The following is a 13,904-nucleotide window of genomic DNA, read 5'->3' on the forward strand; positions in this document are numbered from 1 at the left end:
CAGGTAAAATTTTCAGCATTGAATTAAGTAAGATTGGAATGGGAATCTAAACAGCAGATGGATTTGAGCTGCTTAAATTTGTGGCTGGCCTTAGAGAAACAACCAAGCCAAAACTAGAGAAAGGTGCCTAATTTCTGTTACACTGCTCTCACACCATTATCACATCTTGCCAACTGATCTAAGCCCTATCAGGTTGCATACATAAACAGCAACATAGATACAGAACAAAATTACCATTCAGCATGTGACATACTTACTAATATTTTTCCAGTGCACCTTCTAAACAATTCCAAATCTTCAATTTGTGTTCCGGTATGATATTTGCCATGGTGTTCCAATAAACACTATCCTCAGAGCTATCCCTCTCTTTCACAATAGCCACTTTAGGCCGTGATTTTGTCCTGGAGAAAACAAACCTAATAAAGTCTTGTTGGGAAATTATGCTATACTGTGTTCATGTCTTTTACCATTGGTCATGATCAAATTGCATAATTACTGACAAAAAAGAACTGACATGATATTTTGCAGTTTGCAAAATGATTGCTTTTTTTCTGATTATTCTGACATGCTTAGGAAAAACATTTAAAACTAATCAAAATTAGCTTGTTCTTATTAAAATGATGATGGTACTCCAGAAAATATAAAACCAAGTCTGAAATTTTCCCTTGATAACAATACACAGTAATCAGAAAAAATGGTTATTTATGAATGGCTATAAGTGAGAGAATTGGACACTGTATTAACTTTCAATGCTATTGGTTGATATACCAATTTTAGGGGAAAAAAATGCTTTGTTTATTTCCTACTTGTTAGTGACCAGGAATATCTTGTGTACAATGTTTGTGTGAGATTAATATTTGGAAAAAGAATAAATGTATATAAGAGTAGGGAAGAGAAACATCAGATCAAAGGCTCTATTGGAAACTGTGACTAGATCATATGAATTTGAGAAAAGTGCTTACAGAAAAGCCAAACAAAAATGCTTATAAAAGGATTTAAAATATTAGCATTTTAAAACTAATTCATATGAAACTTCGGAGTGTAAAACAAAAATGGCAGGGCAGGTGACGTGTTGCAGCTGTACCACGTGGGTGCTAGTGGACACTTGTGTGATCATTTACTCAGTCTGCAGCTCAAGGAGCATTGGCTCAAAATTAATGAGCTGGAGTCTGAGCTTCGGACACTGCAATGCATCAGGTTTGGGAAGTTACCTGGACAACTTGTTCCAGGAGGCAGTCACACCCCTGAAGCAAGATGCTTCATATTTAATCTGTGGTCAAGGACTGAAGGCTGTGACTGTAAGAAAGGCAAGTATGAGGATCCAGAAGGAGTCTTAGCCCTTGCAATTGTCTAAGAGGCTTGATGTTCTTGCAGCTTGCTGGGCCGAAAGACCTAGTCCTGTTCATATTCCTATGATCTTAAGGGCCTTCCCCTTACAAGCGCCAACTGATGGTTCTTGCAGCTTTTTTGAAACAACACATTTTCAGTATTCTTCCCCACATTATGATTTTCTTTTTGCTTTAATTCTTTCAGATTGTTATAATTGCTTCTAGCATGGTAAGAACATTCAGGAAGAGGGACTGTTATTTATGCTGCATGGCAAAATATGTTGAAATGGTCAAAATTTTTGGCTATTCAAACTTAACATGTATCCAAATTTTGCTGCAAATTACTTCATAAAGCTCACAATAAAATACAAATATATTGCATCCTATTTGTCTTATTTCTTCACAAATTAAGCTGCAGCGATGCTTCTGAGCATTTGTTCTGATTTTTTGTTAGCTCACATCTCTTCTTTTGGCTTCTATTGGCATTGTCTTTATGTACTTTACTTTTTTCCAATACTGATCTGACAGAAATAAGTGACATTCCTGGCCACTAGCTTTCAAATAGCAAGTAGAAATTAACCAAGGCTTAATTCTCTCCTCAAATTGGTGTCATCAGACAACATTATTGAAAGTTAATGTGATCACCATTTTTAAAAATACAACCCTTTGTAGCTTATCTAGGCGAATGATATATTACTGCAGTAGAAAGCCATACAGGCTATGATGTTAAGTGACCTTAATTCGAGCAGCAGTAGTAGCACAAAGGGTATAAGTGTTTGACTCCTCATCACTGTGTTGTGAGTCAATCTAAAAAGTCCATGTGAATGTGAAAACTGCACTGGTCTTGGCTACGGCTATCTTTGCTCCCCCACTACTACCATATTGGATAATAAAGAAAGAATGGACAGTTGAATAAAGTTTCAAAGGGCTGCCAAAGTCCATGAAACTGAAGCCCAATATAGGTTACTGCTGCCAGAAGGCACGAGTGTAGAAAAAGTGGGAAAGTATCTTTAGGAACAAAGAATTGGATAAAGTTATGAGTTGCAAAGGCTTCAAAAAAATTACACACCTTGATTCCTGGTTGCCTTCAAGGAAAAGTTTTAAAGTTTTGAGAATATCATTAGGATGAACAAGTTCCACATGCTGCTTCGCTAGCAGTTCTGCACAAGCAGTAGCCTCTTGTACATCAGTGTCAGTTAAACAAACTTCAACCTCTTCTGCTGGTTCCATACTGTCTTTTCGCTTCTCTGCACTATCGTAGAATTCTTTCTGTATCTCTCTGTCAAGTCTATGCAACAAGCTTTCAGTCTCCTAAAAGCAACCAGTACACATACTTACAGAATGGAGAAAGTCATTGTTGTGGATCCAAAAATGCTTATATCTTGTGATACTAAATTATTTTCAATAAAAACAGAAAATGCTCGGAATACTGATCATGTCTAGCAGTACTTATGGAAAAGGAAACAAAGTTAACATTTCTTGAGTGATGACCCTTCATCTCTGTTCCTCTCTCCACGACTGCTACCAGGCCTGCTGATGTTTCCAAAATTTAATTTCTTTAATTCAAATTTCCAGTAATCACAGTGATTTGCTCTTAGATCATCTTCTGTTTATTAAAGATACTGTGTGCTTGACAGTAGATATAACATTGTATCAAAAATAAAAGTATTCTATTACACACCAAGATTTTCACTCCTTTGTGGTTACAAAGCAGACAAAGGTGATTATGCAAGTTATTAGAATTTTTTTTTAATGAAATTACTTAAGTCTGAACAATAAATGGCTGGCCTGGAGTAGACAATTGAAAATTCTAGTGTTAAAGCTTCAGATATTGAACCCCTACAATGCAGCAGGAAGCTATTTTGCCCATCGAGTCACTGGAGATTACATATTGACAGGCAGGAATCGAGTGTAAAAATCTTTCAATTGCCCTGTCCTAATTTCCTATAAGCATTTTCACCACATTAGATAAGGCTAAAAAAAATCCCGTTTGCTTACATTATGCTTTTAGCTATATATATTCTGAATCCAAGTATACATTGTGCTACTGGTGTACGTGCATGAGCTAAGGAGCTATGTATTACTGAATGTATAACAATTTCTGTTATCCAGCCATCTGCATATGGAATTATTTCATTCTTTGTCGCTCAACAGACCTTCAAGTCTTATAGTTTCACAGTGAAGAAAGAGACCATTTGGCCCATTGTATCTGTGCTGGCCCTCAAATGCCTACCTATTCTCCAGCACTTAATCTGTAGCCTTGTATACCATGGTGTTTCAACTGCTCATCTCAATTTTTCTTAAATGTTGGGAGAGTTCTCACCTTTACCAACTTTTCGGGCAGTGAGTTCCAGACTCCAACTACCTTCTGTGTGAAAAGGTTTTTCCTCAAATCCCACCTAAATTTCCTGCTCCTTATCTTAACTCTATGTCCCCCACTTATTGACCCCGTACTAAAAAAAACTTCTTCCTATCTAGCCTGTGTCCCTTATAATTTTGCTCACCTCAATGAGGTTCCCCCTCAGAGTTCTCTGCTCGAAGATAAACAACATTGGAACAGGAGTAGACCATTGAGTCCCTTGAGTCTGTTCTGCCATTTAATGAGATCTTGGCTGATCTGTGGCCTAACTTCATATACCAGCCTTTGGCTCATATCCTTTAATACCTTTGCTTAACAAAAATTTATCTATCTCAGATTTAAAGATAGCAACTGATCTAGCATCATCTGACATTTGTGGAAGAGAGTTCCAAACCACTACCACCCTCTGTGTGTAGAAGTGCTTTCTAACATCTCTCCTCAATGATCTGGCCCTAAGTTGGACTCTGCCCTCAGTTCTGGAATCTCCATCAAATGGAAACAGTTTATCTTTATTTACCCTGTCTTTTCCTGTTAATACCTTGAAGACTTCAATCTGATCACCCCTTTATCTTCTAAATTCTAGATAAAACAGATCTGATTTGTATAATCTAGCCTCATAATTAAAGGCTCGAAGTCCAGGTATCGTTCTTGTAAACTTATGCTGCACTCCTTCCAAGGCCAATGTATCTTTCCTCAGATGTTGTGCTGGGATTTGCTCACAGTATTCCAAGTGGAGTCTAACCAGGGTTTTATATAGCTGCAGCATATCTTCTGTGTCCTTATACTCCAGTCCTCTAGATATAAAGGCCAGCATTCCATTAGTCTTCTTGATTATTCTCTGCACTATTTCGTAGTATTTTAAAGGTCTGTGCACCTGAACCCCCAAGTATCTTTGGGCATTAACTGTATTTAACTTCATACCATCTAGAAAGTACTCTGATCTTTCCTTTTTCAGTCCAAAATTAATATCCTCACACTTGCTTAGATTGAAGTCTATTTGCCACAATCATGCCCATTTACCTAGTCTATCAATATCCCTTTATAATTTTCTGCTATCATCCATACTGTGTGCAATGCCTAACTTTGTGACATCAGCAAATTTAGATATGTGACTTTCTATGTCATTATCCAAGTCGTTAGTAAATTATGTGAACAATTGAAGCCCAACACAGATCCTTGTGGTACACCACTAGTTACATCCTGTCAGATCCAGCCTCTTTTTTTCCCACTTCCAACTTTGACCTTATTAAGTAAACATAGGCCACCCTATGATTTGCAATTAGTTTAGGTTTGTTTACCAGCTTCTCAAATCAGGAGCGGGAATTCCTGGCTGTGCTCACCCCAAGGCCAGAAATTCCCACCAAAGGTCAACGGACCTTTCCCGTCCTGCCTGCTACCTTTCCTGTCATGGGCAGGACGGGAAAATTCTGCCCCAGGTTTTTTCATTGAAACACATTTTTTAAAATTTCCAAAGTAAAAGTTATACTCCTACAACATATGAATCATAAAATTAGATATCAAATTAGCAACATAATATTTAGAAAAATCATAAACCAGTTTAAATTCAAAACTCAGATAACATTGACAAGGTAAACAATGTAAAATATTTTTCGTGGCCAGTAATTATAGTCAAAAGATTAACCAAGTGGGTGTTGCCTGAAAAATCTAATACGATGCAGGCTGTTGTTCAGTAGTGATACCACCAAGACCTGGCCATGGCTGTATAAAGCTCATTTGCACAGTAGTGTTGACTATATAATGTATTAATATGGGAATATATTGAACAGATCTATATGTATATATATTTATACATACATAAAGGTATGACACTTCACACAGGTTTGATGCCTGTAAATTCTGTTAATGTTGTATCACAAAAAATGTCACATTTACATGTTATCTCATCATTGCTTGCTTCTACTTCCACATTATTGTCCATCCCTGCCCATCTCCATTTCAGTCCCACTGCTGTAGAAATCTTTAATCATAATTCAGTAACTCACAGATTCCACAAAGTGTCAGACTTGCCCATCATCCACCATACTCACCTTCAAATTACTCTACTTCTTTGCCCTATGGAGAGTGCAAGAGAATGACTCCAAGTCATGGAGTCACTAGCACCTAATAGCAGAACCTAGAGAAGTAGGTTGATTTAAAAAAAAACTGCACAAGAGCTTAGACATCAAAGATGTCAAGGGGTATGGGGAGAGCATTGGAGTGCAGCTTTGAGATAAGGGAATTGAGATGATCATGTTGATTAATGGAGCAGGCTCGAAATTCTGAATGGCCTCCCCTATTTTCCATGTTTCTATGAGAATGGCATTTTTGAATTCATCCAAGAGTGAATCACGGGGCAAACATAAATGGGAGTGGAAGCCAGCGTAGAGGAACAGCAGCCTTGGTGAGTAGGACTGGTTGAATATTTCTACTCTACAGTCCTTAAAGTAAAAATTGGTCCTTTGTTTGGATTACATAATGTCTAAGAAGGTAAGATCCCCAGAAAATCTGATGCTCTTTAAACCAGAAGACGTAAATGGAAAGGGAATAATTTAAGCCATGGCAGGGCAACTCGACCAAATGGAACGCTCCTCCTGTGCTATATGGGAAACCAAGAACATTTCCAGTGTCCAGGGTGACTGTGTGTGCAGTCTACAGCTACTTGAAATCCACGTTTTGGACCTGGAGCAGCAGCTGGAATCACTGATCATCCACAAGGCTGAGATCTTCATGGAAAGTGCGTACAGTGAGGTGGTCATATCACAGGTAAAGAGTGTACATGTAGAAAGGGAATGGGTGACCGCCAGAGTAAAAGCACCAGGCAGGTACTGCAGGGGCTCTTTGGATTCCCCTCTCTAACCGATCTTCCACTTTGGAAACTGCTGGGGGATATGGTTGCTCAGGGGAATGCAGCAAAAGCCAAGTCTGTGGCACCGCAAATGACTCCGCTGCATATGGGCAGTGAAAAAACAGTGGGAAAGCCAAAGTGATAGGAGATTCTATCATAAAGGGAACAGATCAATGTTTCTGGGCTGCAGACATGACGTCAGGATGGTGTCCTGGTGTGAGGGTCAAGGGTGTCATTGAGTGGCTGCAAAACATTCTGAAGGGAGAGGGTGAACAGCCAAAGGTTGTGGTCCATGTCTGTACCAGCAACGCAGGTGAAAAGAGGCATGAGGTCCTGCATGCAGGGTAAGGGGGATAGAAAATAAATTAAAATGTAGGACCTCAAAAGGTCACAATCTTAGTACTACACACTAACAGCATCATGAATTGGAGAACAGACTGGATGAGTGTGTGGCTGGAAAGATGGTGTAGGTAGGAAGTATTTAAATTTTAGAGGAATTTGGAGCAATTCTGGGGGAGATGTACAAACTGGACAGGTGGCCCCCCCAGAGGATCAGAGCCAATATTCTTGCAGGGGCATTTGTCAATATTATGAGGTAAAGGTTTCAACTAGAGTAGCAGGGGAATGGGAACTTGAGTAAGACATAAGAGCGGGAAACAAAGATATAAAAGTGGAAGACAAAAGTGAAAGACAAAAGTGAAAGACAGAGGATATTAGGGTTATTAGCAAACAGGACCATAGTACAAAATAAGAAGAAAAATCTAAAGGTGGTGTATCTAAATGCACAGAACACTTGTCGAAAGGTAGATGAATTAATAGCATAGGTAGTAGGATGGGTACTACAAGATTGACTTCTGAAGGAATAAATGGTGAGTTTCCAAGGCTGGAAATAAATATCCAAGAATATTCAATATTTAGGGGAGACAGGCAAAAAGGAAAATGAGGCGGGGTGACATTGTTAATAGGTGAAATCAGTACAGTAGTGAGGAAGGATATTGGCTCAGAACATGTAGATGCAGAATCAGTTGTTAAGAAGTAATAAGGGGCGGAAAACATTAGTGGAAGTTGTCTATGGGCCTCCAAACAGTGGTGGTAAGGTAGGAGGCTAGGGCATTAAACAGGAAATTAGAGAGGTATATAAGGATGCTGCAGTAATCATAGGTAACTTTAGTCTACATATAGACCAGGCAAACCACAACAGCAATAATACTGGAATGTGTACCAGTTTTGGACCAGTTTGTTGAGGAACTAAGTAGGGAACAAGCAATCCAAGATTTGATATTGTACAATGAGAAGAGGTTAATTAATAATCTTGTTGTGAGGGATCCTTTACAGAAGAGTGACTATAACAAGATGGAATTCTTCATTGGGATAGAAAGTGAAGTAGTTCAATCTGAAACTTGGATCGAGAATTTAAACGAAGGAAACAAAAAGGTATGAGGCTGAATTAGTTGCGATAGAATGAGTAACTTCATTGAAAGGCATGACAGTGGACATGCTATGGCTAATATTTAAGGAACAAGTTTGATCTTTCTCTTCACCCTAGCTATGATGTAACATTACATTCTGTGCCCTCTCCTTTCCTTCTCTATGTACAGTATGCTTTGTCTGTGTAGTGCGCAAGAAACAATAACTTTCACTGTATACTAATACATGTGACAATAATAAATCAAATCAAAATGCATGCATTATAACAGTTGTACATTCCTTTCTGGTGCAAAATCACAACAAAATAAAAAGAGGAGCACGACCATGGCTAACAAAATAAACTAAGGATAGTATTTGATCCAAATGGGGTCATATAGAGTTGCTAGAAAAAACAGCAAGCCTGGGGATTGGAAGCAGTTTAGAATTCAGCAAGAGAGGACCAAGAGATTGATCAAGTGGGGAAAAATAGTGTATGAGAGTAAACTTGCAAGGAACATAAAAGCGGACTGTAAAAGTTTCTATTGGCTTGTAAAAGTTTCTATAAGTATGTATAAAGAGAAAGATTAGTGAAAACAAACGTCAATCCCTTACCCCTGAAATAGGAGTATTGATAATGAAGAACAAGGAAATGTCAGAGCAATCAAACAATTACTTTATTTCTGTCTTCGTAGAAGAAGGCACAAATAACTTCCCAGAATTGCTAGGGAAGCATAAAGGAGGTGGCCATGGAAGTGGTAGATTTGTTGGCTGTCATCTTTCACAATTCTGTAGATTCTGGAACAGTCCCAGCAATCTGAGGAGTAGCAAATTTAAAAAAGGAGGGAGAAAACAGGGAATTACAGATTGATTAGCCTAATATCAGTAGTCGGGAGAATAGAGTATATTATAAAGGATGTGATAATAGGGCATTTAGAAATTATCAATAGGATTAGACAAGTCTATGAAAGGGAAATCATGTTTGACAAATCTACTAGAGTTTTTTGAGGACATAACTAGCAGAACAGATAATGAAGGGCTACTGGATATGGTGTATTTTGTTCTTCAGAAGTTTTTAACAATAATAAGAGATTACTGTGCAAATTAAAGTGCATGGAATTGGCAGTAATATATTAGCATGTATTGAGAATTGATTAACAGACAGGAAACAGTAGGAATAAATGGATCTTTCTCGGAGTGGAAAGTGGTGACTGGGCAATGCCATAGGGATTAATGTTTAAGCTCCAGCTATTCACAATATATATTAATGATTTGGATAAGGAAATCAATGTAATATTTCCCAGCTTGCTGTCAACACTAAACTAAGAGGAATGGTAAGTGGTGAGGAGGAAGTAAAGAGGCCACAAGGTGATTTAGACAAGTTGAGTGAGTGGGCTAATACTGACAGATGAAGTAAAACATGTGAAGTTATTTAGTGGGAAAAATAGAATGGCAGAGTATTATTTAAATGGTAATAGATTGGGAAATGTTGATATTCAAAGGTATCTTGGTGTCCTTGTACGCCAGTCGCTGAAAGCAAACATGCAAGTACAGCAAACAAGTAGGAAGGCGAATTGTTTGTTCGTCTACAGCGCAAGACGATTTGAGTACAGGAGCAAGGATGTCTTACTGCAGTTGTACAGGGCCTTGGTGAGACCGCATCTGAAGTATTGTATGCAGTTTTAGAATCTTTACCTAATAAAATGTATACTTGCCAGAGAGGGAGCAGAAAAAAGGTTCACCAAACTCGTTCATGGAATGGCAGGATTGTCATATAAGGCGATATTAGGTCAACTAGGATTATTTACTGGAGTTTAGAAGAATGAAACGGCATCACACTGAAACGTATAAAATTCAGAGTGGGCTGGACAGATATAGAAGAAGGAATCACAGTCTCAGGATAGAAGGTAGGCCATTTAGAAAGGAGACATTTCTTCAATCAGAGGGCGGTGAACCGATGGAATTTTGTCCCACGTAAGGGTTTGGATGCCAAGTTACTGAAAGAAATAGATAGATTTCTAGACACTTAATGTGTCAGGGGTTAGGGGAGGGTGTGAGAGTATGGTGTTGAGATAGAGGATCAGCCAAGAGCATAATGAATGGTGGAGCAGACTCAATTGACTGAAGAGCTTACTCCTGCTCCGATTTTTTACGTTTGTCCCAACTTACTACTTTTAACCTAAAAAATACTTCCATAGTATTTAGTCTTCCCACTATAGCTCTGTGCATTATTGTATCCCATCAACTACTTCAACTCTACTTTCTAGGAATCTCCATTGAAGCCTCCTGTCTCAATGCTTTCTTACTTGCATTTAAAGGCCTGCTTAATCATCTATGCTAACTCTCTCATCACTACCTGACATCCCCAACTCCTCTGTAAAATGCTTTAGGGGGTTTTTGAATTGTTATTCAAGAGCAGTCTCTCATACTGTTCAATACACCACACCCTTCTCACTCACCCAGCAGCATCCTCACACTCAAGACTTGAGCACAACATCTAGATACCTCATCCTTAAACATCTACCAATGCTGCCAACCTCACAGCCACCTTTCACTGCCTCTGCAGACCTCCAGTTACACAGATATGGTAGGCACAAACAAAGTTTCCTTTCTTGCAGAGCAAGGTGGCACAAATAGCCACTGGAGGAAAAGGATTCCTGCATGCCCTAAACCCTACATAGGAGATGGTTTTCCCCACATTGGGCTGACTGCAACAAAAGCCCATGGTATCCAGCCCACTGCTGTTCAACGTATTCAGAACTACAGTGTTTCCCTACCTTTTCTGTCTTCTCAACTCCCAGCTCACCCTTATCCTGCTATCTGGCATGGCAAACATCACTATGGCTCTTACTTTCCACCCTATCCCCTTTCCTTCAACTCAATCTTCTCCTTTCTGATTTTCAGCTTTTTCTCACCCAAAAATAACCTGCCACCTCTCCTGGTGGGCTGGAGAGAAGCCCACCAGGAAGACAGAGAGCAACATCAGACATTCACAGTCACTAATTCAGATACTGACACTGTGCATACTTTAAAGGATAGTAAGAATTTGGTTCAGAATGTAGTAAATCACCTGACACAGGTAAGGTGCAGCAATACTAGGGATAAAGAATGGTTCTCGTGCCAGTTTATAGCGGGAAAGGTGGCAGATAAGTTCTGCAGCAGGACACTTAGGTAAAGACCCTGATGGGAATGCACTCAGTTGCTCACAGAATCAGCTGACCTGCCAGACAGAGGTCCACTGTCATGGAATGTGGAAGAATGCAACTCTGACTTGACACAGAGCACTGTGCACAGTTTGCTTTGTTTGGAGCCTCTGCTCCATCTTCTTGTTGCCCTGTGAGCCCAAAGGCACTGCAACTGTAGCTCCCATACCTGTTGATGCCTTTGTGTGGAAGACACTTGCTTCTCTGCTCTCACTGAGCAGATGCAGAAAATCTTCCTTTTCTAAATGCAAAAATTGACCATAACACCTTCAAAAACACACCAGACATGTCACAGTAGTAGAAGTTATTCAACATTATCTCACCTACAATTTAGGTATCTGGCTCTTTAAGTAGCGATCTTTGGTAAGTAACAAAGCAAATTCATCCAATGGCCTGCATGGGCTCTGAATTTGGCATTTGGGCATCATAGCAACCGGTAAGGCTGTGTAATACCATCATAGGAATTGTTCAGAAACATCCGATACACACAGAGGACAACTGCACAAGTGCCATCCTCAAGATGGTGCATCAGAAATGGCTAACAGTTAGCATGTACTTTTAAGAAGGTAATCTGCTTCCACAGCACTGTCATCAGTAGCATTATAAAACCAAATTTTATGCCATGAATCTTATATTAACACCTTTTCAATGCTGAAAATATGGATACTCTGTCAACAGAGGGAGCCTTAAGTAAATTCTCTCATAGCCTCAAGAAACAGTTCTGTCTCAATAAGTAGCTCAAACAGGAACAAATTTTCAACCCAGACTGGTACAACTCCCAGCAAAGGCTTTAGAAAGAAACGAAGAAAAGATTTTCACTTACATTGTGATACCTGAGGTCATGGATGAACCAAGTGCTTTGCAGCTAATTCAGCTCATTATTAATGTAGAAAAAAAACTCGCACCTTTCACAACTTTACAACTAATGAAGTGCTTTTGAAATGTAGTAAACACTGAAGCATAGGAAAAACAGCAGCTAATTTGGGCAGATCAAGAGGCAACATATGGCACCCACCAGTTAAATTATCCAGATGGATTTACTGCTACCCTCCCACACAATCCCAATCTATCCTCCATTTTATACAAAGCAGCAAGGCCAAGAGCAGCCTGCCTGCCATCATCCAAATTAATGGTTCCTTAAAAGGTCAACTTTCTGCCTAGCATTATTGTTTAGGCTGAAGAGAGATTACAGGCAAGGAGAGGAAGCCCAGTAGGTCACTCTGCTCAAGCTTTGGGTGGCTAGAGTGAGAGGCACTTCCCTTAAGAGCCCCATTTCCACATCAGTCTTCCCCTGCAAGGTCTGCCCCCATCCCGCTACCCCCGCCCCCGTCAACTGCTCTTTCCGTCCAATACTTCATCAAGAGCTCCATTGCTCCCTACCCATTCTGAGCCTCACCTCCCATCTCAGCCATGAGACCATTAACTCATCCTGGACTCAATGTAGAATCTGAGGTTTGCTGGTAGACCCAACCATGGTGGTCTGACTTGGCCTAAATGAGAGGCAGTGTCTTGCATCAAGTCAATTAATACTCTACTGAGCATTATTTGACAGAAGGGGCAGCCAGTATCATCTTGCATGCATTCCCCATAACCCTACAGTGGTGGGTTGGGGAGATGCTACCACGTGTTAAATTCTGTCCAAGGTCTTATAAACAACAATGATGTGAAAATTAGGTTATCTGTTGACGGATAAATATTAGCCAGGCCAGAACATTGAGAGAACTCCTCCACTCTTTGAATTTTAACCAAGATCTCAGATCCCTCAGAGAGCAGATATCTTGGTTTAACATCTTATTCTGGAGATGATACTTCTATCAGTATAGCAATTTCTCAGGACTGCACAGCATACATAACAAACTCTCTGGAGTGGGGTGCAAATTCAAGACTTTCTGATTCAGAGGCAAGAGTGTTACCACTGACCCAAGGATACCTGCCCCACATTTTTAAATAATCCCAGAGTGTGAAATATAGGCAGAGACAGGGAGCTCTCTGCCCCACTGGTGCTGGGCAGGGCAGAAAGACTTGAGCAATATTCACCCATATTCAAGTGGACGACTGCCAATTTTACAATTTTAATAGTAATGTTAATCTAAGTTAAACCTATGTATATAGTATACTGGTTGTCAACAAATCTGCAGGAGATCACACCATCCATCTGATCAATCAAAATATTTATGCTTTTCCACATGAATTTTAATTTTCCATAAAAGTACACCCCACACATTAACGTAAAACCTGAATTAAAAAGAATTGTTTATTCAAAATATTATTTTTTAAAATCCTCAACAATGGAATCCCATGCATTTCTTTCAGAAAACAATTACAACCATAAATCGAATGTGCACTTAAATTTGATTCCGAAGTTGCTGATATCTTACCTTATCTACTTCAACTTTAGACATTTTACAATGCTTTATGAAGAACTCTGTCAATTTGATGATATCATCTTCATTTTCTAATCCCAAAGCCTACATAAAGTGAGAAATTAATCAGAATTTCCTTTACAAACTTTCAGTTAGATATGTCAGTTAACTTTTAGTTAGATATGCACCGAATTTCATTCTCTCAGGTTTAGTGCACCTTCAATTAGAATATTTGATAGCCTTAAGAAAGTATTATTTAAATTTAGTAACAGTGGAGTCTGTCAGGCTTCCACTTCCTCCAAATCACTTTATTTACATGCGATGATACCTTTGAAAACCAAAACCATAACATTCCATGAACTGATTCATCCTCTCTTCCTTTATATGGGCTAGCTGGAAATT

At 39.2% G+C, this 13,904-nt stretch overlaps 1 protein-coding gene across 1 annotated transcript in view; it reads right to left on the minus strand.

The window, feature by feature from the left end:
• Positions 1-13,904, minus strand: part of drc1 (dynein regulatory complex subunit 1 homolog (Chlamydomonas)) — a 56,138-nt gene that overhangs the window by 5,972 nt on the left and 36,262 nt on the right. The window contains exons 13-15 of the mRNA XM_080192250.1: positions 13,518-13,607; positions 2,398-2,639; positions 258-401 (exon numbers count right to left, since the gene is read on the minus strand). Of these exons, the coding sequence (XP_080048376.1) occupies positions 258-401; positions 2,398-2,639; positions 13,518-13,607 (476 nt within the window). The remainder of the gene's footprint in view (positions 1-257; positions 402-2,397; positions 2,640-13,517; positions 13,608-13,904) is intronic.

Source organism: Carcharhinus amblyrhynchos, chromosome 7 (assembly GCF_965287045.1).
Source record: "Carcharhinus amblyrhynchos chromosome 7, sCarAmb.v2.hapA, whole genome shotgun sequence".
Lineage (NCBI taxonomy): Eukaryota > Metazoa > Chordata > Chondrichthyes > Carcharhiniformes > Carcharhinidae > Carcharhinus > Carcharhinus amblyrhynchos.